The following is a 26923-nucleotide window of genomic DNA, read 5'->3' as shown; positions in this document are numbered from 1 at the left end:
AAAGTACTCTTTGCTAAGAAAAACACTACTGAAAAAATGGGGTTTATTCAGAATGTCAAGAGCTTTTGTTCCCACATATTTAACTGAGATGCTCTGGGAACAAATGGTGACACATTTTATTATTTGTCAAAGATGTAATAAAACACAATTTTTTTTTTTTTTTGCCTTCTCAGGTCACTTCAATTTTTTTTTCTCCTCTAAAGAGCTATGAATTGAGCATTTAGTTTTCAAGCTTTATATAAATATTTAGCAATATATGGCTTTTAGCAAGCACATGATCACAGCTGTGTTCAGACTTGTACACACAGTTCAGTAAGCACTGAAAAGGACTAAAATAAGCATTTTAGTCTCACACAGTGAATTGTACAAAGCAATAATTACCCTTAGTTACTGAAACAGATTCAGTTGCTGAAGACTCATGGAGGATCGCCCACAATTATTTCCAATTAATCATTTCAAAGAGCCTATTGCAAATTATAGTTCATTCTTTATTCACACTGTCCTTTCTATTAGATTCCAATATTTAATCATAATCAGTCCACTAATGTGTTTACCCTGAAATCTCTTTCAGGTCTCCATCTGACCCAGGGTTAAATGAGTCTTATCTTCATAAAATACTAAAGGTCAGACGTTTCTCACGCCAAATTATGCAGGCAAGACAGACAAATCCAGAACTGTGATTAAAACAATTTAACAGTATATACTTTACAGCATCTCATAGCACAGGCAGGATTACAGGGCTGCTTATTCATCGCTTAGAGTCAAACTGGAGTCATGCTTTTGTGCTAAAAATCAAATGGAGAGAACAACTGCCAAAGTACAGCACGAAGAATTTCATCACTTCATACACCCAATGTCCTGCACATACACAACAAAGATTATACCTTTAAATGTGCAGGTGAAAGTGACTGTGAGCCATGCCCATAAATGTCCACAAGAGCTTCCTCTAAGAGCTACTATTTCACACTTACATCGCCTACTTAAAAAAGCCCCAAGCATTTCCTAACTAAAAGATATGAACTGTACCAAAGTGAGCCATTTCAATGCATCTCCCCACCCCAGGAAACAGCTAAAATATGAGGCTAAAATAAAAAGATTTCATTTTGGTTAGCTTTGGGACTGGCACTACAGAGACAGGCAAGTACAGAGCTTCAGCCAAGAAACACAGGTATGTACAGAGCTGGATAACCATAGACCTTTACCCCTTAAAACCAAACATCCTTTCTGAATATTGTCAGCAAGTGGCTGTATCACTCAGCTGATAAGTTGCTGTATATTGGTCTTGTCTCTTTGCAATAAAACAAACTGGTTGTCTCTTTGCTCTTGTTGGCACTGCAGACAGGGCTCCCTTGCACTGTTTAGTTCCACATCTCACAGCTACCATCAGTAACACAGGGACTGATGCACTGCAAACCAGAGGAACATGGACCAACTGATGTTTATCTGTTTTCACCTGCCTTCATCTAGGTAGCAGTGCACAGGTGTCTGGGAGATGCTTTAAATTTGAAACAGAACTATGGCAGGATGAACTAGTCACTTCAAATATTCTGACTTATCATCCTTGTGTCTGTTGTCAGCTATGGAAGGAGACACGACCATCACCACTACCCAGGTACCTCTTCCTGATCACTTTGCACTTCATGCCAGTGCATCTACACATGGCAATTGCAGAACAGTTTTTCACATACTGACTAGTTAAGACATAGGAAGTCTTTGACACTAAATTGTTTGGACCCTGGAAGTTTATATGCTCAAAGCAAAACAGGACATTCAGTGGTAACCTGTAAATCTGAAACCATATCTGTTTCAGAGAGTCCTCCAGCTACAAAACAGAAAATGGAAGTACTCAGGGAAAGCAGCAGATAGACTCCCTTGTCCTTATATTCCTCCCTAGGCATCTGCTTGGGTCACTCCCAGTGGCATACCAGACTAGCTAAGCTTTGGGCTAACCCAGCAGGGCTGTTTTCACATTCTGAAAAGCATTCTCTTCATACCTCTCTTCCTAAATTGTTTTGCAGTACTGCTAAGAGCCATAGTAAAACACAGCTATGTTCCACTGCAGGCTTGGACCTGAAGCCAGAAAGGATTTTGTTTATTTGTTTTGAGTTGCAAAATATATCCAAGAATCTATCTCATTATACATACAGACAGCCGTAAAGAAAAACAAACCAAGCAAACAAAATCTCTTCAAGACTGAGGAAATTCATTACACAGTCCAAAGACAAAGCACATGGTTGATGCATCTGTACTTGGGCAATGTTTTTTGCAACCAATCCATCTTATAGAAGTATGAACACTGTGACAGTTTCTCAGTAGGTGCCCATGTAAATATTTCCCCTGTGACAGTATTTAAGAGGAACTGAAATTAATGATAATAAACACTGCAACACCCATACAGAGATCCACCTTTCCTCAAAGACCTTAAACCATAGATGACTTCTATAAGGTGGGAGCCAATAGTTCAGCTCACATTGTGGATACTTATTAAAATCTTGCTTTTCAATTCCAAGAGAGCACAAACAAAAACGTTTTTAAAAATTACATGGAATGCAACAGTAAAAATGAGGCTGCAATATGAAAATAAAGAAAACTCAACCCCCTTCTCTCTTGAGCAGAAAATATTCATATAACTGAGGTCATGAAACCCAATTGCCTTCTGGATAGTTACAAGCACTTTGAAGAAAACCACCTATCTTCAGAAAGACAATGGAAACTGTTTTCATTTACACACCCTTCCCTTTGTTTTTCAGGCAATGTTTCCCACTAATGAGTATCCAGCTGTTAATGACTTGGGTCTATACCAGAAGTTGAATTCAAAATTCAAGTAATTCTGGCAGATCAAGAACATCAAACAAGAGCTGTAAACCTGAGCAGCTTTGCAGTATTCTAAGAGATTATTTTGGTTCATGGTTAATTTACAGGTAAATGAAGTGAGATAAGCCTTAGGCTTCACCAAAAAGTCTTCTGTCTGCCAAAGGTCTGGTTCAGCCCTTTGGAACATGAGATTAAGTCTGCCTCCTCCTACAAGAGTGCAGAAATAAACAGAAATATAAAGCCAGATCAATAGGAACAAAGCATCTGTCAGCGAACTCGTCACATTTAACTCATTTAGAAAATTGCTGTCAAGAGTGACTGAACCACAAGAAGAAGCAGAAGCTCTCCCGAAAAACCATTTAATTCTTTCTCTTTGCTTTAAGGCTATCTATTTGTTTCATGAAATTCACTCTTAAATGAATAAAAGCTGCACTAGTTTGAGAACAGGAGAACAGTCTGTTCCAGGTACTGTTCCTTGAGGACTAAAAGCTAATACGACTATAGAGTCTTCAGTTCAGGCAGAGAAAATGTATTACCAAATCTTTACACTAACCTACAGTGAAAATCAAGTTTTGGAACTTTTGGATAGCAATATCTAGAAGGCAACAGGAGAATTATGGATATTAAAGGAGTAAAACAACGTACATTCTTTGACTTTTCTTTATGAATCTGGTCCCATCTGCTTTGTCCTTAAACTTGTTGGCTTCTGCCAAAATCTCACTTCACACAGCAAGTGAGATAATAAAGCCAGCAAAGATCTACAAAGCTGAACATCAGAGTCCTGACAATGCCATCTCAGTGCACCCAGGCTGCTGCAGCAGCTGAGCAAAAGGACAAAGCTTCAGAGGGGCAGCACAAAATACACAGCACCATCACCCACTGGCCAAACTCTGCCAGTGCAAAATGAACGAAGAGCAGAAATTTGCAATTATTTCAACCCTCCCTGTAAGGCCTGCATTGAAAGATACATTTACACTGATGATTGCTGACAGATTCTGCACCGTCCTTAGTCCACTGCCAAAGGGGATTACTGCTGTTTCCCTGCCAGGCACAGGACTAAGAACTGACAAATGGCAACTCTAAACTAAGGAATGCAAATAAAGTCTTCCTCTCACATTTTTTAATAGCACAGGAATAGCAATGGTTGCGAGTATTTAACAAGAACTTCCAAGTTTCCAACGTGGATCCCAGTGACAGACTTGTTAGACTGAACAGTTCAGCAATTACTTACTGAAGGCAACATTTTATCATTATTTCCCCAGCAAATCAGCCAATACTTATATGTTACCACCTGTAGTTTCACACAATCTTCCTCACAGAGAAGGATTAAGTGCAGTCATAAAACACCCACCTGCATAGGGGATACAGCAGCAGCTGGGGGCGTTTTCATGGGACTTGGGCTCAGGGGAGTGCGAGGAATGGTGGCAGCAGCAGGGCTTGGAACTAGGAGGAACATGGAAAGGAAGCCATCGTGAGCATGACACTGCTCTGCAGTGCAACAGGAGACTGCTAAAGCCAACCCTCACCTCGTACTTTACATTACCAGTTTTACCAGATCACACTCTCAGAATTTCAATTAGCAATTGACTGAAAAGTCATTTGAAAGTATGCCTACACATTTACTCCCCTGCAATTACCTTCATTTGCTGTCTTTCTATCATCCATGGTAAAAGCCTGAGTTGGCTGGGGGTGGACAAGGCTAAGGTGCAGGATACTATTACCTTGGCAGATGTAAATCATGGCATTACTAGTTCTCTGATCTTCAGACAATTAAAGAGATAGCAGCAGGCTCCTGGCTCTGCTAGTAATACAAGAAAGATAAACTCTATCACCTGCTTCTCCTTTCTAGTTTCTAATCAAAGTCCATGAGAACTAGATTATTATATACCTTAAACTTTGGGATTAAATAAGTAATATTTTTACAAATGTATGAAAACAAAAATTCTAAATTGGTGAATCAGTGATCTGATGATTTAACAACATGATTAGACATGAATGCTGAGTAGAAGGCAGATATTAGATTGAAATAAAAGATTCCAAAGAAGGGAGAGGGGATTTATCATTTAACTAAACTAACTCTGGCAAGAAAGCACCTTCCTTCAGTAACACACTAAAAAGACCTTCTAAATTAACACTAGAAAAGTAAAAAACTGTAAATACCTGTGAACAAAACGAGCAAGCATGGAAATAGAAGCGTTTACAGAACGGTTAAATAACAGAGATGGTTCTGTATCTTAAACTTCCTGGTTCTAAGCAGTGGAAAGCAGCTTTGCTGTGCACAGTACTGTACTGGCTCTGCTAACTTAGTCTGCTTCAGAACAAGACTTTTTACATGAAACTTAGGAGACTTTGTTGGATGTGAAAATCACAACCCGAAGACCTGGCAAGGGAAATATTTTAACCCACACAAAGCTTCATACACAGTTAAAGGTAAAACCCAAGTGTTCCTCATTTCAGAATAATTACTTGGACTCCTTATTCTGGTCACCTATGGAGAAGAACACCACTTCATCCCACAATCAGAAACATAGTAAAGTCCATTGTCTCAAGAGTGAGACTCCTTTCATTTTAGAAAATATCTCCTATATCTTTCAACAGGTGATACAGGCTGGATCTTACTTTTAACTGTCATCAGAGCTCTGAGTGTAAGATATAAGTTATTAAAAGAAATAAACTCAGCTCTAGCTATTACATGGCTTTTAAAATGCTTAATTTGGAACATTAAGTTCACATTTTAATAATCAGGCTGAAATCAGCTGTGCTCCCAGCTATAATTATGTGTGTCATATGTGTTTATGTATTTCTAATACACAGGAGCACAGAATCAAAGCATCCAGCGTATGAGTCACTGGCAATGCGACAGCAAAGAGAAAAATAAAGACAAGACCAAAAAGGATGCTTGCACTTAACTGCAGTGAACAATCTGTTCTGCAATCCAGTTTGGGTCGGTTCGTTTCAGCATCACTTGGAAGTCGTGACAGGATAAAGCAGTTTGCCCCTGAGCCATCAGATGACCACAGGCAGAGGGGCAGCCTGGTGCAGCTGCTGCCCTGGCTGGTGGGACTCACCTTGGGAGGAGGCACTGTCAAAGGACTTGATGAGCGTTTTCACAGTGGGAGTTGGCTCTGAGGAGGTGGAGGATCTGCGACTCAGGCCCATTCCTTGTCTCAGAGCTGCCAAATCTCTCTCTACTGCATTCATGTAATTGTACACTCGACCACGTTCTTCTTCCTGCCTGAAGTCAATGTGCTGCTCATTTAGGGTATTTAAAAAACATTTTAACGTGCAAAGGCTTAAAAAAATCAACACAAATTGAAGTTGAATTAAAATCTATGGTTCAAATGGGTCATTACATTAACCTTGTTTTCTTTCCACTGTAATTCAGAAACAGGTTATCAACTCAAATTTTCACTCTAAGTTCTTACAATTTGTCAGCAACAGAGCTCAGCTCCTGGTAAAAAAAGTCTGTCAAATCAATATTTGATATAAGGCTTAATTCTTGTTCCTGTCTCACACACACAGATAGGGAAAATTGAGACTTAAGGATTTCCTCATTTCACATGAAAATAATCATCTCAGAGGGGAGAATTTTTTTCCACCTGAATAAATGGAAAACAATTTAATGCTAAGAAGGTAAGAATATATTTCTGGTATATATCTTTAGGCAGCCATCTGCTTTTCCCCAAGTTTCACAGCCTGTGAAAGGATCTCCTATCCTACTAGATGCTGGGCTAAATGTAATGTAAATCTCACCAAATTCCTATCCATGCAGAAAACAATTGTTTTATATATAGACATCACAAGCATCATTACTGTAAGATATATACATATCTGATCCCTAGAGACAATGTAGTCAGGATTCAAATGGTACTGTCCAAGATGTTCCTATTTGAGGACTTCAATACTTCTGAAAGACATATAACTCAGTTTCTAAATATTTGAAACACCTAATTCAAGCCACAATACATCACAATTTAAATTATTTTTGTTTTTATATAAAAAGCATCTCTAATTATCGGTGGAAAGAAAACAGTATAAGTTACATGCAGAACTAGATGAAGGTTTCCTCTCAGGTAAAAACCCAGCTGTGTTTTTAACCACACCAAAAGCCTTGAGTGTTAATAAAGAAATATTAATGATGGTACAGAAAAGCCAATGTTGCTTGTTTTTCACACTGTGGGAAGCCAAATAATATTTAGCTGTTAAAATGGAAAAATCCTCCACTTCAACTTGGTTTTGTAAAACCCTGGCTGGATTAAGTATACAGTATAAAGAAACAAATATTGCTGTTGTAAGTGTACTCATTTTGACTGCTGAAAGCAGCATAAAGCAGCTTTGCTGAAATACAGATCCTCACAGTGAGAGGATTACCAAACTTCTGGAGCCTCAGTAATTAAACTGGATTTCCAAAACTGGCCCTTTCCTGCAAAAGAGACCACACATCCCTGCTGTCACTGGCATACTTGCGTGACTTTATCTCCTCCAGCTCCTTAGAGAGCTTCTCGTTTTTCTCCTGTGCTTCGTGCAATCTGCGCTTCAGGTCCCCGATCTCCTCCTGGGCCTCGGACTTGATATCGTTGGCTATGACCACTGCAGTCTGCAGGTCTGCCTGGAACTGACGCCATTCTGCTGACTCCTCCTGCAAGCACGAATTTGCACGTTAAAAATAAAAGTTATCCTTATTATTCATAGTTTTCCTATGCTGTTAAAGGAAACGATTTACAGGAACGACAGAGGCACTTGTCCAGTGTTAGGCACATCCTAACTCACAAGTTAAATTGAAGAGGTTTTGCTGGAAATAACTAGACTTTGAAAGTCATGAATTTCTTTTCTGGAGACAAATAAAATGATCAAAGTGGAGGAGAAAAATATTAAACTCCACATCAAAATACACAGGAACATTTTCTCCTAAGCCCAACATCATATCTTTGTGACACTGAGAAATTTTTAGTATTTTTAGTGTCTGTAGGTTAGTAAATATATTCCCATGGTGCCTGTCATTCAGAAATAATTATTTTATTGGCATTGCATCTAATGATATTATCTTTTCACAATTTAACAAGCTGGTTTTAAGACATTCTAAGCTGACAATGTATTGACATTTTGGTTTTTACTAACCCGGAGTCTCCTGTGCAGATTCTTGATCTCTCTTTCCATGTCATGCTTTTGATCCTGAAGTTTTTTAACTGTATCTGGAAAAGAAGTTAAATTCCCTGTAAGATCTTATTCAGGGATTTATCTACTTAAAAATGAATAACTGAAAAGATCTGCAAATGTTTTTGAAGACTTACTCAAAGAAGACATTTTTGTAACCAAAGACATATGAAGAAACATAGTCTGAGAAGGAATAATTTGCCAGAGGGTGTTAATAGGTACACACTCCTCTGTGACTGGTAAGGGGAGCAGCATAAGCAAACTTAATTCTTATACAAATCCCAAATCACAACACTAAAATGACAAAGCAGTAACAAAGAGCAAGTAAACAGGTAGGCAATTTAACATGAAAAGATCCTAAAAACATGCATCTTTGGGGATTTCCCCTCCTCAAACATAAGCTGCAGCTACACAAAGCGTTTTGATTCACAGTTTAATTTCTGCCACTAAGCAGTTGACATAACACTCACAGCCTTGCCTTCCACAGGGATAAAACTGAACTCATGTCCCCAAGAATCTGACATTCTTGTCTATCAAGCTACTATTTGAGGTCAAAGCAAACTATATTTACAGCAAAAGGCCAAACCGTCTGTGAGCTCGTGTTATGAGAGAGAGGGTCCCCTAAATCTGTCAGCAGCAACACAGCAGGGTGCACAGCCCGAGCAGCAGCAGCTCGTGTGTGGCGTCTGGCAGACTGGCTACTGCAATTATCATTCATTTGTGACTTTATTCAATACACAGGACGATGTGATTGATTACTCCATTCTTAAAACTAAGCAATTAATGAAGCAGCATAAATTTCTAATCATCGTGTCACTTCACTGATCCTTGGATTCTAGGATGGTTTTATTTCTGTAGCATTGTGTGACTGTAAAAACTGTAAAAATGATGGAGAGACTGACTGAATGCATTTTTTTCTTCAGGTTCATTATCCCAACACCTGCTGGAAACAAATATTTTTCCTGTATATTAGCAATGCTCTTTCCACAACATAACTGAGGGTGCCTAATACTTTTAGGCTGTTCAATACACAAAACCTTCCTCAACAGCCCAAAGTACAGGGACTTTTTAAGTCACAGTTAATTTCTTTACAAGAATCATATAAAGCTCAGCTGGCCTGAAAACACAATAACCTTTCAAAGTTGGAACATAAAAAATAGACAGATACTTCTGTATTTATCTCCTCCTTGTAAGACTGCCCATTTTAAGTTGCAGCCAGCTGATCTTTAAGTTTTGAAGATAAGCCTACAGGGTGGGCCACTCAAATATCATGCTACTATGATACTTAAGCAAAGCCCTCCAATTTTTAGCTTGTCTCTTGATACACAACTTGTTTGAGCTAAATTCAGAACTAGGAGGCCAGCTTTAGGCCAAAGTTATAAAACTTGCTCCCCCCACCCCTTCCCTTTAAATACATTTTAGAATAAATCAAGTCAATGTTCATTTTCACTTTTAAAACAGTTCAAAGAAAAAATGTTTTTAAAAACAAAATTTGCAGTACTACTAAAAGCAAGCTGTCTAAAAATAACCACAAACCAGAGACCACAAATGCACCCACAGTTAAAGGTTGTGTAGTGCCATTGTTTTGAGCTTCTGTGAGTTATGAAACGCACCATTAAATTTTAGTGTATTTATGCTTTGAAGTAAAACACAATGGCCTGAATATTCTGCAGGTACATAAATAATACAGAGCAGTTTACAGCAGTTGTTGGAAACAGTGCTCTCTCTCCTCCCCAGTCAACCAAGCTAAAAATACCCCCCACCAAATTGCAACTGAGTTTGAAATGCAGTGAGAAATTATGACTAATGTAAGTGATTTCACCTCTTCCACCAACTACAGCCTGAGAAATGCAAGTAGTCAAAATTGGTAGAGGGTGCCATGTGGCACCTTTCCTTTCTGCACCCTTGCAAACTCCACATTCTTCTCTAACACACATGAACCCCTTCCACCTCCACGTGCCTGAATTTTCAGTATGATAACACAGGTACTCCTTTTAAGGATCATGGACAACAAAGAAGACAGAGATAAAAGAAAAAGTATTCATTTCTAGGGTAAATGAAGAACAAGGAGACTCTTCTGATGAATGAATAGGATAATTAAAAATGGCAAATCAGCAAGTTCGTGTTTGACTGCAGGATCCAATTACATCTACATTTCAGAAAATGATATTGATTCAAGCCACAGTTTGACAAGGCCTTGCCTCTACCTAAGAGGCAGAGAAAAAAAGAAGATTATAGGACATGCAGACTACAAATGGTGAAGAAAACCTTTAGAGCTAGGGCTGGGAGGAAGAGTTTTGTAAGGCTACCAGAGAAAAGGTACCACGATGTTCTGTATCTGCAATTTTTACTAATTATAATATAGCCAGCAGTTAGAAATTATCACTATGAAATATAAATTAGTATCAACATTCAATTGTTTGATTTCAACAGTTTCTGGGGAAAAAATAAGGGAAAAAATACTAACAATGTTCAGACACGTGCAGTCGTTTCAGAAAAAAATGACCTGACAATTCCTGAGAAGGGACACTAAATCAACTAATTCTGACACAGGCAACTCCACAGTGGACACACTCTCACAGTTTTTGTACTGGTTATGCAGGCATGCCTTATCCTGGGAGAGCACTTTGATTCTTTAACATAGAAATGGCTATCCCAACACAATCACAAATACACAGAGTAGTATAAGAACTACAGCTTCCTTCTGTAAGGAAGGGGTGCTGGGTACAAATACCAAAGCTCAGGCAATTTGTAGACCAATCTTACTTTTGAGCTCATCATGTCAGACAATATATCTATACAGCAAAAAGGTGACTTTTTAAGGGCCCACCATTAGCAAAAAAAAAAAAAACAAACCTAAAAATGTAAAAAAAAAACAGGCCCAAAAAATGAACATCCTATTGACTTTTCCAACACTTTGTTAGAAAAGGCCTAAATATGGTAAGTAAACATTTCATTTCATAACTGCTGTCAAGATTCTTTTCAAATGAGATATAGCAGAATTAAAACTAACACTGTCAGCTCCATAAAAGAACTATTCATTGAACATTAAATATATCCACCTTCTAGCTCACCTACACTTGTCCTAAAAATTTACTGACTTATAGTTACAGACTAGGAGAACCTACGTGCACCTGTGCTAAGAGAACATGCAATGATTATTTTTGTGCTTCAGAAGAAACCTTTGAGAAGTGGTAAGCTAACCAACAAATACACATTTTCTGCACGTCAGGAGTCACACTTTTCTGGAAAAAAATTCCCCACAAACTCTTATTAGCTGCTTGGGAGAATAATAGGTTCCTGTTTCCCACTTAGTTACTGCAGATGACTAATGTGACAGCTGGGCTACCTGACTGTTGCAAGTTTTTGGGAGTCAGAAGTGAAAGCCAGAGGGAACACGCCATCTAGTGCAGTGTCAGCCTTCCCCACTGCTTGTTTCAGCTCAGCACAGCACAGGGGATATAAAACATACAGATTATTTTAATATTTCTTAGACTTTTTACATACAACAGAATCATAGAATATCCTCAGCTGGAAGGGATCTATCATCAAGTCACAGTCCTGGCCCTGAACAGGTCACCTCAACAATCCCACCCTGTGCCTGAGAGCATTGTCCAAACACTCCTTGAGCTCTGGCAGCCTTGGGGCCGTGATTACTGTCCTGGGGATCCTGTTCCAGTGCCCAACCACCCTCTGGGTGAAGAATCCTTTCCTGCTATCCAACCTAAACCTCTCCTGACTTAGCTCCAGCCATTTCCTCAAGTCCTGTCACCAGTCACAGAGAGCAGGGACTGAAGACCACAACGAGGTCTCCCCTCAGTCTCCTCCAGGCTGAATAAACCAGGTGCCCTCAGCTGCTCCTCACTAGGCTTCCCCTCCAGGCCCTTTAAGCACTGTGCTGAAAACTCCTCATCCCAGCAGTAACGAGCTCAGCTGCAGTGACTGCAGCTCTCACCTGGATGGATGTCAGCAACATACTGTGTGTATTTTATCAATGCAATTTGCATCCTGCTGCACACATCAGATTCCTGTTTCTGCAGGCAGACATATTAACAGCTAAAATGTGACAGTTCAATACCCAGATTACTGTGAAAAATGTTTCACCGCAGGTTCCTTGTGCCTCTTCTTGGTGTTTGAAAAGCCCACAGTGAAGCGTGCCCTAAGTACCAGTGCTTGGAGTGTTTCCCATTTCTACATGACTATTTGTGTTGATTAATCATTAAATTGAATGAACACTCACCATCTCATCTATAAGGCATCTTTCTCCTAAGTGTAAAGTCTGTCTTTAATGAAATTTTCAAGTTATAATTTCCCATTTTGTGTTTGGAATTCTATCTTTTAAATGTTGTATGTACCACCTCTAAGTTCCAGATTTTTCATGATGTCCTATGCTGTCAGTACTTAGAGACTACCATGAAAAAACTCCTGCAAGAGGTTTAACTATGAACCCAAAATCAACAGAGTTTTCAAGTTGTCAGAAAAAATGCACTTTAAATAAAGTGTATACAATTCCTCGGGTGCCATCCTCTCTTACTGCCACTAGATGCCACTCTCCTTCCAGCCTATAGCTAAAACAACAGCTTGCTCCCCCTCAAAGGATCACGTCAGGACATTGGCTGGTCCAGATGAATTTTCCAAGACCAGTGAATAACAAAGACTTTTTGCAATTTTTGTTGAGGATTTCTCGCCTGGCAGAGGTTTGTCTGCCTGAATTTTCACCAGTCGAAATTAAATATCTGACAGCTGGCTTGTACCCACAAAGCAGAAGCATCTAAAAATCAGATCTGCCTTGTAATGAGTTATTGTTAGGCAGATACCTAAATATCTGCTTGACTACAGTGCTGTTCCCTGCACAAGTGTATTGCAGTTAATGGACAAAACAAACAAGTAGAAAACTGTTCAACCTATATGAGTCTTTGCTCCAAAATGACTGTCTTTTTGCACAGAAAGGGAAAAAATCAGAATAAAAACTTAAAACTATTTTGTAAAGAGAAGCAGTGATTGCCTTTCAAGATGAAGAAGGGTTGCTTAGGGAAACAACATTCACAGCCATGCCTGAAGATACTGAGCTTGAATAAACAACTTAGATTGCTTAAGACACTAACTTTTCTTGATAGCAGACCAATTAAAAACCCTTTCTATGAATATTTCCCTTGTTGTTAGAAGGAATCATGCTTTGGCTTTTTTGCTATCTTGTTTCATCTTTGAATAACATGGAAGACTAAGAGATATTTGAATTCTCTAAGCAGCACTGTGCAAATACAGCTTGCCAGGGTAGAGTTGCCCGTGTTCTTAATTAGATGGAGACTAATTGCAGTATTCCAGCCCGTGGTAGGAATGTCTGAACAGGTCTCCAAGATCAGAGAGGGAACTAAGGCACAGAGAGCTAGACAGGTACACAGTAAACATGTTTTCTACCACATGTTTTTCTACTTTGAAGAACAACATGAAAACAGTATTAGCAGATTTCATATTTGTTCTCTATTCACAGGCTTTTATTCCCACACCATCTACTAAGTGGGTCTGGAAAAGCTAAGCCAACTTGATTTTTTATTTCCCCTGTGTGTAAGGATTCTGCAAAACCTAGTCTGACTTGAATTCAGACATACAACAGACAAGTGAAAATATTTTCAATATTACAGTGTTCTACTTGAGCTTTTCTTAAATTATCCTCTCAAGAGAAATGCATAATACTTACTCTCCAAATCAGATATAATAAGATTGTCATGAAGCTTCACAGCACGGTGCTGCTCTACTTCATCCTCCAACTCAAAGATGGTTTCTTTCATGTCACTCCTCTCAGTCTCTTTTTCATCTAGCTCTGTCCGAAGCTTTTCTAGAGTCACATTGAGATCCTCAATTTGTTTCTTGGCTTCTCCTTGGAACACTCGATATTCATCTTCAACCTAAAGAAGAATGTATCTCAGTTGCATATTAAACATACCTTTTGTTTTGTAAGTAGCACACTTACGATCTATTTCTGCAACCAGATAAATACAGGAGAAATGTAAGCCTTTGACTATACATTGTTCTAGTGCAACTCTTTCCCTGGGTCAAAGTTACACTTTTTTTTATTCCCAGGCTGGATATACAAGCATTCCCAGCTACTCTTGGAGCAGTGCCCTGCATATAAGTGAAGCAACACCACCATTGTACCAAGGCTGAGGTTTCATGAGCAGCTGATCCAATTTAACATCCAGCTGCCATGGAAAAGGGACAGGGTTGGGGGAGAACACTCTTTACCTCTCCTTTCCCTTGCCAAAACAGAAAAAGCCTGGTCTCTTGTGCATCAATTTTAGTGCTTGCTGGACCTACGTGATGAGTGATTTCCTTAAGCAAGTGTGACATTTGTGTGTGAGCTGTGTTAGTGAGTTGAACCAGTTCTCAGAGGAGTCTGTCAAACTATTAAATTGAAAAAAGAACAAAACAGGGAAGGGAAGAAGTGGTTGACTTCTCCCTTTCAGGAGCAGGGAAAGAGGCTTTTTTATGCTGCCTCATCAAACTGTACCATACGTAACAAGCTGGGATCAGAGGCACAGGAACATTAACCCAACAGCAAAAATAGGATGTCAGAAAAACATGAGAAAATAAGTTATGGCTTAGGGTGGGCAATGCTGGTAGGCAGCAAGTTTAATAGACAAAATACCCTGCTTTAAAGTCATCTGTTTCAGTGATTTTTATTTTAATAGCACTCTCCAACTTTAATTATTAAAATTATTTTAGTATATTTTCACCCCAAATTAAGGTTGATTCTAACAGGCTTGTGATCATGACTAACACGTTGTTTTGCAGCTAATATAGAGTTCACACATTAAATTTGGCATAAGTTGTCTCTTCAGGAAGATACACCTTTAAATGCATATGTAAAGTTATTTAATAAATTGTGTGATTCTTCCTTTTACATTAAATTATGGTAAATACTTTTACTAGACATAGCTACTGCATAAATTAGAAGTATTTGGGTCAAAACAGAACTGGAAATAAACATTTTGATCCAAAACCTAATCAGCACAAAGTCTTGCAGAAGATGTGCAATTTAAGCAGTAAATTAATACAGTATCTTAAATACTGTTTAAGTTTGGACACTGAAATAAGTTCTGGAATTTAAATATTTTTAAAAAGTAACACATCAGTCACCCTGTAGCTCAATGTATCCATATATTTTTTCAAATGCTGACATCATTTTCATAACAAAAGTCAAGAGAAAGTAATCAGTCCTAACACTAATACAATCCAATTAAGCTCATAATTAATCTTTTACTTCTGAAAGAACTACAGAGGCCAATAGGCCATTGTGTACATGGGATGCTAGAATGCAATAGTATCTGAAGCACTACCTTAGCAATGGCATCTTGCAATCGATTGGCATCGTTGCGGGTGTGCGCCAGCTCCTCCTGCAGACCACTGGCCAAGGTCTCTGCTTTTTCCTTATCCAGCCTGACACTCTCCAGCAGGTCTTGTATATCTGATTTATCTCCAGAGTTGTGTATAGAATACAACTCGGCCACTCTCTGCTTTTCATGCTCTAGCTGAGCTTTCAGCCTGTTCATCTCTATCTGGTCACTGGCTACTGTGGCTTTGTACTCCTCTAAGGTAGATGCCAGAGCTGTTTTGCTTTTCTGCTCTGACTCAATGATCCGTTCCATGTGGTGATTCCTTTCTTTTAATGCCCCTATCATTTCTTGGGCCTCCTTGTTGTCTTGTTCTGCCATCTTCAAAGTGTTGCTCAAGTGCTGCTGAACCCCCAGCAGCTGCTCCCGCTCGAAGCGAGCGTTCTCCGCCAGCTCCATGTAGCGCTGCTCCAGCTCCATGTAGCGCCCACTCTTCATGTCTTCATCAATTACATAGGAAATATGGTGCTCATCCAAAAGGGACCGGAAATACTCAATCTGGCGGCTGAAGTGTTCCAGCTTGTCACTTTGCTGGCACAAAGACTCCATCAGGATTACTTTTTCCTCTCCAAGTCTTTCATTCTCGCTGTTCAGCTCTTGTGTTATTTGTTGCAGATCTGCAAGCTCTTGAAGCGTGGCTTGGAGCTCTTCAGCTGTACTGTGTTGGTTCTCTTCCATCTGATGTATCCGTTCTGTCAGACAAGCCACGGACACTTCACTTGCATTGCCACTGCTTCCCTTCCTAGACCTTTCTATACTTGGTACTCCTTCAGATTCTGAAGATGACGGAGCATCTAAGGCATCATCGCTTGATGTCAGTGGCTGATAAACTTCACTGCACTCACTGTCTAAATTATCCATGGAATTACTGTGTTGGTTGTCCATGAGAGTGTTTTCATCCTGACTTAGCAAGTCTTCCATTGATCCAGGAGCAGAACCTTCCACTGAAGATGTCAGAGTGCCCCCACCATCGCTGTGGTTGCCAGCTGTAATCTCTGGACTCAAAGACTGATAGCCAAAGAGCTTTTCAGAGTTGTCCAGCCTTTGTTCCAAAGAAAAGCCCAAAGCATTTAGTCTGTCTTTTAACATTCGATTCTCGTTCTTCAGCTGGTTGAGCTCTTCTCTGATGGCAGTGTTTTGTTCCTGTAACTGGAGCAGTGTGGACTCTACATCAGTTGGCTGATGGACAACAATGGCTTCTTTCTCTTCAGATTTTTCATCCCCCTCAAGATTATCTTCGTTGAGTCCCAGCTGAGCACGCATGTCCCTTAATTCATTTCTCAGATGCAAGATCTCCACATCTTTAGTTTTTGCTAATGTCAGAAGATCATTCACTTTTGCTTCCAGTGCAGCTCTGTCACTGATCTGATTGTCTGACTTGGACTTGCTCATCCGGATATCGGATTCGGGATTGGTGCGGCTGCGGGAGCGCTTTGCCAGCACCGTGTCGCTGGGGCCCTGCCCTGCCAGAGGCAGCTTCTTGCTCTGGCTCAAACGAGAACGATCCCGGATCCTCTCTCTAGAAGAGCTTGACTCTTTATTTCCAGATGAAGTGCTACGCTTAGCTGTGGAACTCGTACCTGTATGTTTTTTGAAAGTTAGGAAGATGAATTTAAAATACCATATCTGTCACAGCAGGCTGTGTGCTTTGTATCAGCAACACAGTGGTTGATTTTCTGAATCACTGTTAAATACATTTCATAGTCAATACTGGAAGTAAGCATTAACCCAACGTCCATTTTCTGTTTTCTGTATTTTCATCTCATTGCATAGAAATAAATAGATTATTATTACTCTATTTCCAGATGCTTTACAGCTTTGCAAGCATTACTGAATCCAAAACACAGCAACGCAAGGCAAGACCTATTTCAATCCATATCAATAACACACTAAATGATTTCACTTTTCTGAACAGTTTCTGAAAGCCCTCTTACTTAATTTCTATAAAGTGATACAAAATGTCCAAAATGTTCATTGTAACAATTCATCTTAGAGATTTAGTGCTTGTGTCATGGGTTTTTTAAACAAACAATTTTAGAAAAATCTATGATTCTCTAAATTAATTCTATTATTTCATGTTATATAATAGTTGCAAAGTCAGTACTGAAAAAACTAAAAGGAACACCCTCCAAAAAAGCAATTACACTATTAAAAACAGGAAAAGAGTTTAGAAGGTGCATGAGTTGACCACGGTGTTACTGAACACTTCAATAGACAAAATGGATCCTTAATACATTAAATGAAAATAAAAAGCCTCCCAACTTCCACCTTTAAGAATCAATATATCGGTTTACCTGCAATAGTTTTGGGTTTGTTTTCCAGACTGTTCATGGTTGTCCCTGGAGCTGAAGATGCTGTTGATACACAAGAATTCTTCTTGGCCTTGACACCGTTGGTCATTGTCACTCCGCCGCCACCAGCCATCCCTGCTAAGAGGTCATCGTTACTCTTAGTCTGAAAGAAAGGGAAGAAGCAGCTTTAAGACAGCTGGCCCAGAAGTCTGCATAGCCAACATTTCTACTGTTAAAGATTCCTTCAGTTTGAAAAAGTACATATTTGACAAGTCATGTGCCTATGCAAGAATGCTGAAAAGTGTAAGTGCACTGCACTGTGCAGTCAGTAAACTGAAATGGAACTTTAACTCCTTACATATGAGTCAGCCTTGAAACTGAGACTTCTCTCCCCCCCAGAAATTCTTAATCTTTCAGTACCAAGGAGAAAATTAAAAAAAAAAAAAAAAATTAAAGCACAGTAAAACATCATAGTGTAAAATGTCTCAATTTTGACTGAAAGTTTGTTTATGCATAAAAATGAAGGCAATTCTTAGATAATTAAACCACCAAATACCAGGAAGTTAGTACAATATCCTTCAATTGAGTATGATCAAATATGTTCTGGTGGACAAATTCACAACAAAAAGCTCAAATCAAAGAAGAACAAAAATCAATCCAACATTAGCAAAATACAATTTCTAGCTCAAAATACTAAGCTACAGATCACTAAAAACTAGGATAGAGGCAGAGGAAAAGCCACTCTCACCATATATCCTTGCCTTGCTTTCAAGCTCTTTTCTAGGGAATTTTAAGAGATGGGGTATTTGTTTGATGGACTTTTTGTCTAACCTCATATGATTGTTCCTGAAACTACTGTTAGCCACAAAAGCTCCCTGGAATGTGACAAGGCAGCAAGCACAGGATTCTCAACAACCAGTCTCCCAAACAGAGAATACATCTTTCAGAATAAAGCAAAGTCTAGAAATACTAAGCTCTTAAGCATTAATTGGCAGACTTTATACTCTTTAAAATACAATTTTTCAAATGGTGGAAATCACAATGTGCTCAACATTTTTCCCATTATATGAGGAAAATTAAAAGGAAACAGCTGTGCTAGCAGCATTCCTTGAGCAACTGTATTATTCAGCTGGATAACACATTTGAACTCTCCTCCAACATCCCAGCTAAAAGGTAGTGCTTAGGAGTTAACCAGTTGCTTTCCATCATGTCTGCAAGTTTGTAACTTCCAGCTCCCACACACATCCATGTTAAAAACTATACTGCAAACATTACAATTCTATACATTTAGAATAAAGGTGCACTTGCTTAATTAAAACAATAGTTGCATGTCACTCTATTCTCTACAGTCTGTTTTTGCAAATGCCAATTCCAGAACAGCTAGGAACACTGATCACAGCACTGTGGAAAGAGCATGGATGGGATCTGTGCCATTTACAAAGAGCAGCTACAAAACAAAAGGGAGCTTTGGGAGGAGAACATATTTGCTCTGCATGCAGTTGAGAGAAATATAGAAAATTTACAGATAGAAATGTCTATTTGTAAGGGTAAAATCCTCTAGGACAAGAATGTTTGTATTGAATCATGTCAGAAATGGTGTAGCTTTCTGAGAAGGTTTATAAAAGGCTGGAAGAAAACAAATCACTCCAAGGATCTAGTCTGATGTGCATCTAAAGCTGGCTTTTCTGCTGTGGAAATGCCATTGTTTGCTGTGCAAACAAGGCTTTTCCAAGGGCTCTTTCCTCCCAGGAGTCAGACCAGCTCCTTGATCTGCCATGTCAAACAGCCATGCAAACAGGCACAGGCAGTGGAAATATAAATAGGAAAGCAGAAATATCAGAGAGCTACAAAAGCCATAAAGCCCACCCATCTCATGTGGGGAGGACGGGCTGAGCACAAACTACTGGTGTACAACAATCCTGCCTTACCTGTGATCTGATTACATTTTGTATCTAATTGAAATTCACTTTGTGGGCATGGGTGCACAGGGGGAGAGAAACAACCCTGTGCAACAATTGCCCAAACCAAGGTATTACAGAAATGCTCAGAACAGCAATTTTCTGCTTTGCTGCTGGATCTGCCCACCCGCCTGCAAACGTGACAGTTCAAACAGACTATGAGCTGTCAGCATCTTTACCCTGCTGAAAGACTGGGGAAATTAGATTAAACTTTTAGACACTTAGAGTACAAATACATGTTATCAAGCCAAATAGGTCAAGATGTGACTCAGCTTGAAGAAAAAAAAACGCTAAGTAAAATACACACATTCAGACATTAGTCATCTGCAGTCCTTGCTGAACAAAGGAATTTAAGACAGCCATTCTTCTTCTGACTTACCCATAAACTATTTCTGGTCTAGGTTGGAAGGCACTGCCTCCTCTGCAGCCAATTAGTAAACAGTTTCTCAAAGCTGTAACATTATACTCTTGGCAAAGAAAACTATCTAGCAAAGCTTTGGAAAAATTACAAACCAGCAGCTCTCTTCTTAATGCTCCACAATGGCAACCGTTCAGAACTTTTAAAATCAAAGTATTTTCGTAGCATATCTTTTTAATTGAAGCAAAAGCGATGGCGTGTATTTATCAAACAACTTTTCCCCATTTACTAAGAGCTGTGCCATCCTGCTTAGCATTAAAACGCCTACATTAAAATATGAAAAATTAGAAAATCGCATAATTAGAAAGGCTCATCCAGACCTATTTTGATTTTTTTGTATTAAAAACCACTTTATAATTATACTATTCATATTCTGTTTTCTTCTCACCACTTTCTTTCAGTGCAACGAAACTTGAATAATGACCTACACAATTCATTTCATCTTAGTTTCTCAACAGGTATATCCTATTTACTGCATCTCATTCAAATCCCTTTCTATGTATATAATTATTCCTACCTAAGATTTTCTTTGATGGTTGTTGTTGCTGTATTTGAGTTTTTCAAACATCAAACTTCACAACAATCTGTAATTAAGTTACTGCATTTTGCAAACAGAATAGAAGCATAGACACATGAATGCTGAAAACACACTCTAATTTTTAATATTCAAATATTGGTCTCCAAGTCCTGGCTTTTCAGGGACACTGGATTTTGCAATTCGTCTGAAGTACAGCTGCTGTCTAATTACAGCTGAGAGTGTTAGCAGGATCACAAGCTCATTAGCTGAAGAAGTCAAAAAATAATGATCTTAAAAATAAGAACACATTATTTGTAGAGTATTTTTTTTTGACAGATTAAAAGTGGCTGGCAGTTAAATTTCTGTAGTAATAATGTCTGTGGGGTGTGTGGGTGCTGAACATTTACACAAGTGCTGGGCAATGTAGGAGACAAAACCTACAGAGAAGGAACTGGCCAAGGGCATTGGGAAACAGACCCTGGGACAGGCTCAGCTCTGCTGAAGGGTGGGTCCCACAGTTTCTTCCTGTGCTCATTGTCCATGCATTTTGAAAACTTTACAAGAAAGGACAAATGTATGGAACAATGCAGTTAAAGAAGCCCACTCCAAGCTGAATGCTGGCCTATAGTTATATCATGAAGAAGATGCTATAAATACAAAATATTTTTCCATTTTGCAACATTATTACTGCTGAACCAAGACTGTTGTAGTACTGTATTTCTACTCTTTAATAGGGGCCTTTCACTCAATATCCAACTCAAAGGACTGAATAAATTAGTAAGCATTGCAATAAAGTTATTTAATGCCAGATTTTTTCTTCTGTCAAAGACTATTAAAAGAAATTCTGAACACACACCAATTCAATTCTAAGAGAATATTCCACAACCTCTGAGGAAAACAATATGCCAAATGTTTCATCAACAATATCAAATATAACATTATATTAAACAATATTTATAAAAATGCAACTTCTATTGATACTTCTTTCAAGCCAGAAATTATGTGATTTGTCAGTACCAGTAAACAAAAAGTCCCACAAACAACTAACTTTGTTATATAAGTGTATATATATATATATATAAATATATATAAGTACTGAACACTCAAAGAAGATTCATCACACTCATTCATCACTCTCATCACACAGTTGGCACAACAGCAGCACAAGTAAAATACATCCAACTGTATGAGTAAGTCTGATTGAATATAAACATGAGATAAGCCTTAGTAATCAAGAGAAAATTTTCATTGTACCTCAAACTCATAAATTGTCATGAATTCTAATCCCACACCAAAACATAGCCAGAAGTGTTAGTAATATAAGTAAAATTGTGAAAGCATACTGGGTCAAATCTGTTCAGTGTTACATCATCCTTCTCCTTTATCTCCCTGAGAGGTATGACATCAGAAACTTGATAAGTAAACTACAAAGGACTTCAGTTGCTTTGAGAGGTTTCTAGAAATATAAAGTATGTAGTGTCAACAAGCATCAAAAGATTATTTAAAGCTAAGAAAACTGCAAGATGAATTGGGTGATGGAAGAAAGGAGGGGCACTGGGAGAAAACCTCCCTGAAACCTGGCTTGCAAGTTCATCAGCAAAAATATTAACTATTCTTCCATAAAAGAAAAGGAAGAAGAGAAAGGGAACACACCTTTTGACTTCAGTAACCCTGCAGAGCTATTACAGAGAGACCTCAACTCTTACGCTTCTTTAATTTTGGATTTTTATTTGCCAGTCACTTAAATGGCCTTTGTGGCTTCCTGTGTGTCAGTGACAAAGGTTCAGCTCCCTGCTGGACACCCTGTTCCTTGCTCTGTTCATTTGTTCCAGGGCAGCAGCAGCACAGCACTGCATGCTGGGCTGCAGAGAGCAAAAGGAGCTGGGTCCAGCCACGTCTCCATGCCAGGAAAAGGAGGCAGACCAGGCAGGCTCATTCCATCCATCCAACCCAGATGGGGCTGCTCCCAGGTGAAACTCCACAGCAGCCCACCTCAGTGTGTCTCACTGTTTGTTGGAAGCCATATGCTCCTCCATACACTGCCCTGTTTTCCTACTGTAAGAGAAAACCTCTACCTTTGAACTTGTTCTGGGAGCAAGAATCAACTTGTGAAAATTCAGCTCAAGCAGTACTTCAACACAAAGCAAAAGCCAAAACAGCCACAAGAACTCAGCTGCACTGACCCGACACAGATCACCGATATTAAAAAGCTCTCATGTTAGCTACTTCATTAGTTCTTTTTTCAGAATTAGTAAATAACTCTCATCAAATCCTATTAGTCACTGACACCATTCAAGCATAACACCAAACAAGTAACATTCGTCAGAACACAACTTCCACTCTGCTCCTTTTGCACAACAGCCAAGTCCTGCACAGCACACTGCTCTGCATCTCATGCTGCAGTATGAAAGTACAGCGTGAGTGACACACAAGATCCTGTCACCCTGCCCAGTGCTCTGTAACTACCCAGATTCCCTCCAGCTACCCATGCAACCTCTAGTCTAAGCTGCATTAAAGACAAGCCTGGAAATTCTACCCTTTTTAAAGCTTTATTGCAAAAAATACAAATAATCAGAATGTTCTACCAGTTATTACCTTCAAAAGAGATGCTGATGTCCCAGTTTTGGAGAGTTTTGTTACTGCAGACACTGAGGAGCCGTTTTCTGGTTTGGCTTTTTCACTTGTTTGAGCTTTATTTACTCCAGGCACTTTGGGCACTGAGCCAACACTCCTGCTTGCTTTCTTCATTCTGGGCTGTCTGTTTATGATGCATTTACAAACAAATCTACAAGCAGAAAGAAAGAGACTTTAAATATAAAATCCGGATGAAAAGCAATGTCTTTTTTTATAATGTTCTATTTAAGACCAGAAATCCAGAAGAGCAGCAAAGACTACAAATTAGGGCAACAACAAAATGCATGCGACTGACCAATGTTTTTTGCCTTTTTTTAAAAGAGATTTTTGCTAAGGACTAAGCATTTCCTACAGCTCCACGCCAAATTATTTTATTTTTTTAAGTTCTCGTTCCACAAATGGCATTGAACTGAGAATATTTTATAAGTGACCCATGTTGCTGAGTTCACTCGTTAGCCAGCAAAAGAAAGGCTTATTAGGGAGCAATGTCCTTTATTTCTGACTGTGGGAAGGAAAACACACACTGTGGGAGTATTCAGGCATCAGTTTAACTACCAACAACATTGGAGCTGAGAAAAGATTACCACTAGCTCAGTAAAACAGCGGTCGTGGAGAAAAACTTACTGTACAAAAAAATCCAAAGAAGTTGAAAAATACAGATTCCTTCAACTCAATTATTGAAAATCACAATAATAAACACATGGAACTTCACAAAATTTAACACAAGCCGCGTGATTACGAGGATTATCTGCAGGAAGGAACCAGAAGCAGCTCACTGGGTTCCACGGCCCGCAGTGAGGACTCTCCTGCAGCCTGGCCCAGCCTGCTGTCTCTGACAGCAGACAACTGCCAGCACTGCCATTCCACCCACAAGCACAGATGAAAGTCCAGAAAACAAAGCTGGCTTTATCCAAACCAGGAGCAGCCACAGCAGAAAACTGCAGGTATTACAACTACAGCAGCTGATTCCAAGGAAGCACAGACTAACAAGAGAACAGCCACAGAACAGCTATTACTTGAAGCATGGGCTACCAGAAAGACTAGACACAGCAGGATCTTCTCCTCCTGCAAGAGTGAGAGTTGGCAGCTGTTTTCTTCATCACCCCTGAGTCAGATGTCATGGGATGGAAGATTAAAAGGACATCTCCACTCCACTTTCAGTCTTAGGGATTCCAGGTGGAGGTAAGTGACCAGGTTTATCTGAGCCCAGTATCTCCCAGCTGACTGGAAACAGGAAACACATCCGGTCATTTCCATCTCTTAAAAACTGAAGCATTTCAAAGGCACAAAAAGCAGACTGATGATTGTGTGCATGAGACATTTGACATAACAACACAGTGGTCAGAAGTACTAAATAATTTTAGCTAATAAAATTCACACTAAACCCTTATACACACTTTCCTTCTTTCTGAGCACCACCTCAGCTGCACACAAGTATATTTCAATTCTGTCTTTGATAAAAGTCAGTAAAACTGCAGGAGTTTTGCCTCCTCAGATCTCTAAGTATTGTTCACAGAAGCAACAGGAAGCTTCATCTTAAGACACTGAAAATATTTGTTTATAGTTTCCAGATTCCCTTTAGCTCTGAAAGCTGCCATGAACAGACACAGAAAACTTTGTTTGCTGTCGCAGTTTCATCACCACAATGTCAAAAATGCACCAGTCCTGCCATATAGCTACAAGTAATCAGGACACTTTCACAGAAGACTAAATAACTGAGAGATAATTTGAAATGAGAGACTCCTTAGAAAACCAAAACCCAAACCAGAAAAGCCCCATGAAGGTAATATGCTTGCTATAATATTAAGTGGTACAACTGCCTACTAGGTTCCAGAAGCAGATGGTAACACTGGTTACCATCTAAGTTGCCACACTTCTATTTCTTGCCTTTTTCATCTTTAAGAGTCAAACACTTACTTGTGCTTTTGGTCTTATTCAACCTAAAACTAAAACTGAAAAATACTAAAGAGGGTAGAGTTCTTTATTAAAACCGGCATCTTTACTATTGAGTGGTATTTTTGATGTTTTACAGACATAAATAAATTTTCCATAGCACACCTGAGGAATAACCAAATGAATTTTCAGAGCACAGCTTGTAGCAAAGCTGACTGCATTTAAAAAATTATCCCAAAGGAAAACTACACACCTGTGATAAATCCAGTCAGTCAGATGATCCCTTTTTGACAGCTCACCGAGTGAGAAGGCAGTGCTCTGAGGAGGGCTAGGGCACTGCCAGCAATATGACTGTGATACATTTGTGCAAAGCCTGACAACCTTGCCTGGCAATGTAGATAAAGCCGTGGCTCTGGCTGGCATGGAGACACCCAGCACTGGCTGTATGCAAGGCACATTTTTCACGTCTGCAGAGCACATTCATCAGCCCTGACACACCTTGCAAAGCCAGACACAGCACACACGAGCTTTGCATGCACAGTAAACACAGTTGGATCTGTTTATTACAGCAAGTAAGACAATAACATAACCCACTGGATGGATGGCCTCAAAGAGATGCAGGCTAACGTTACCTTTTACAGAACAAACCATTTATACTGGCATCAAGACATCTCAGGGGGTCAGCAGTGACAAGACTCTGTGAACTCAAATGTTTCTCGTCCATGAGAAGTGTTCCTGAAAACATGCCACAGTGTTTGCTTCAAAAATAGCAACTGCAAAGCAGAGATGGAAGCAAGCAAAACTCAACAATGTCAGCTAAGTATAATCCTCATGTTTCATCACAGCATTCCTTTAAAATATCCATATATTTGACACTCAAGACACTCACTGAAACTCAAAGGTAGAACCACATTTCCACAAACTTTAAAGACACATAGAGGACAAGAAGGCTTAGAGACCACTGTTCCTATTTTAATTCCAGATAAACTAAATCTTAGTCGTTACTTTCCTAATGAAAGAAGTTTACATCATTAGAATTTAAAAACTGAGAAAAATATACAAATGAGTCACACAAAATAAGAACAAAACATCAATTAGCATTACAGGTTCTAAAAGCAGCTGCTTACTAAGACTCCTGAAGTGAATTTATGGCCTCTCTGTGCCAATTTCTCCCCTCCTGCCTTCTCCAGGAAGGAAAAAGAAGATGGAGTTCCAGCACTGAAAACAGAAGACATCAATATTGTGTGACTGGAAGTAGAAAAAGCCCTGCTTCACCCAGTTTCTCAAAAGGCAGGTACGGCAGATAAAAACTACTTTTTGCTTCTGAAGAACACAACCACATTCCTTAGGAAGAAACAGTACTAAGAATCAACAATAATCTTGCCTCTGCCCAACCAATTTATTGGTAAAGAAAATTTACCAATAAATTAAAAAATAAATAATAAAACACTCTCTAACCAAAGGAAGCTTTCTGAAGAGTAACATACAGCATTAACCATTCAAACGAGAACTAAAATATTATTTCACTATTGTTTTAAAAAGAAAATACTGCATATAAAACTGTATTTTATATTTTGCCCTAGGGAGAGAGAAAGAATTACTGAAGACTTCCTTTCCCTTTATACACACTTCCTCCTCCTCCTCAAACAAAAAAAAAAAAAAAAAAAAAGGAAAAAAAAAAGCCACTATTAAAGAAAATACTCATCAACACGCACAAGACGTTACTGGAAAGCATTTGATTAATGATAGCACAAACAGTATCAATTAATCAAAATGGAAAAAAGCCAAAACAGCACCAAAATATCAGATGAAAGACTGCATTCCTAAACTAAACTGTAACTATTCCCTCTAAC

General features: G+C 39.0%; 1 protein-coding gene across 3 annotated transcripts in view; it reads right to left on the bottom strand.

The window, feature by feature from the left end:
* The window catches only part of SPECC1L (sperm antigen with calponin homology and coiled-coil domains 1 like), an 85014-nt gene that overhangs the window by 47830 nt on the left and 10261 nt on the right, over positions 1–26923 (bottom strand). For all 3 annotated transcript variants that reach the window (XM_053993486.1, XM_053993485.1, XM_053993484.1), the window contains exons 2-9: positions 23139–23328; positions 17654–17813; positions 15306–16939; positions 13667–13874; positions 7933–8006; positions 7278–7453; positions 5883–6049; positions 4166–4257 (exon numbers count right to left, since the gene is read on the bottom strand). In XM_053993486.1, coding sequence (XP_053849461.1) covers positions 4166–4257; positions 5883–6049; positions 7278–7453; positions 7933–8006; positions 13667–13874; positions 15306–16939; positions 17654–17813; positions 23139–23291 — 2664 coding nt within the window. In that variant the 5' untranslated portion in view covers positions 23292–23328. The remainder of the gene's footprint in view (positions 1–4165; positions 4258–5882; positions 6050–7277; positions 7454–7932; positions 8007–13666; positions 13875–15305; positions 16940–17653; positions 17814–23138; positions 23329–26923) is intronic.

Source organism: Vidua macroura, chromosome 18 (genome assembly GCF_024509145.1).
Source record: "Vidua macroura isolate BioBank_ID:100142 chromosome 18, ASM2450914v1, whole genome shotgun sequence".
Lineage (NCBI taxonomy): Eukaryota > Metazoa > Chordata > Aves > Passeriformes > Viduidae > Vidua > Vidua macroura.
The sequence above is the reverse complement of the archived record's forward strand: the minus strand, read 5'-3'. Positions and strand labels throughout refer to the sequence as shown.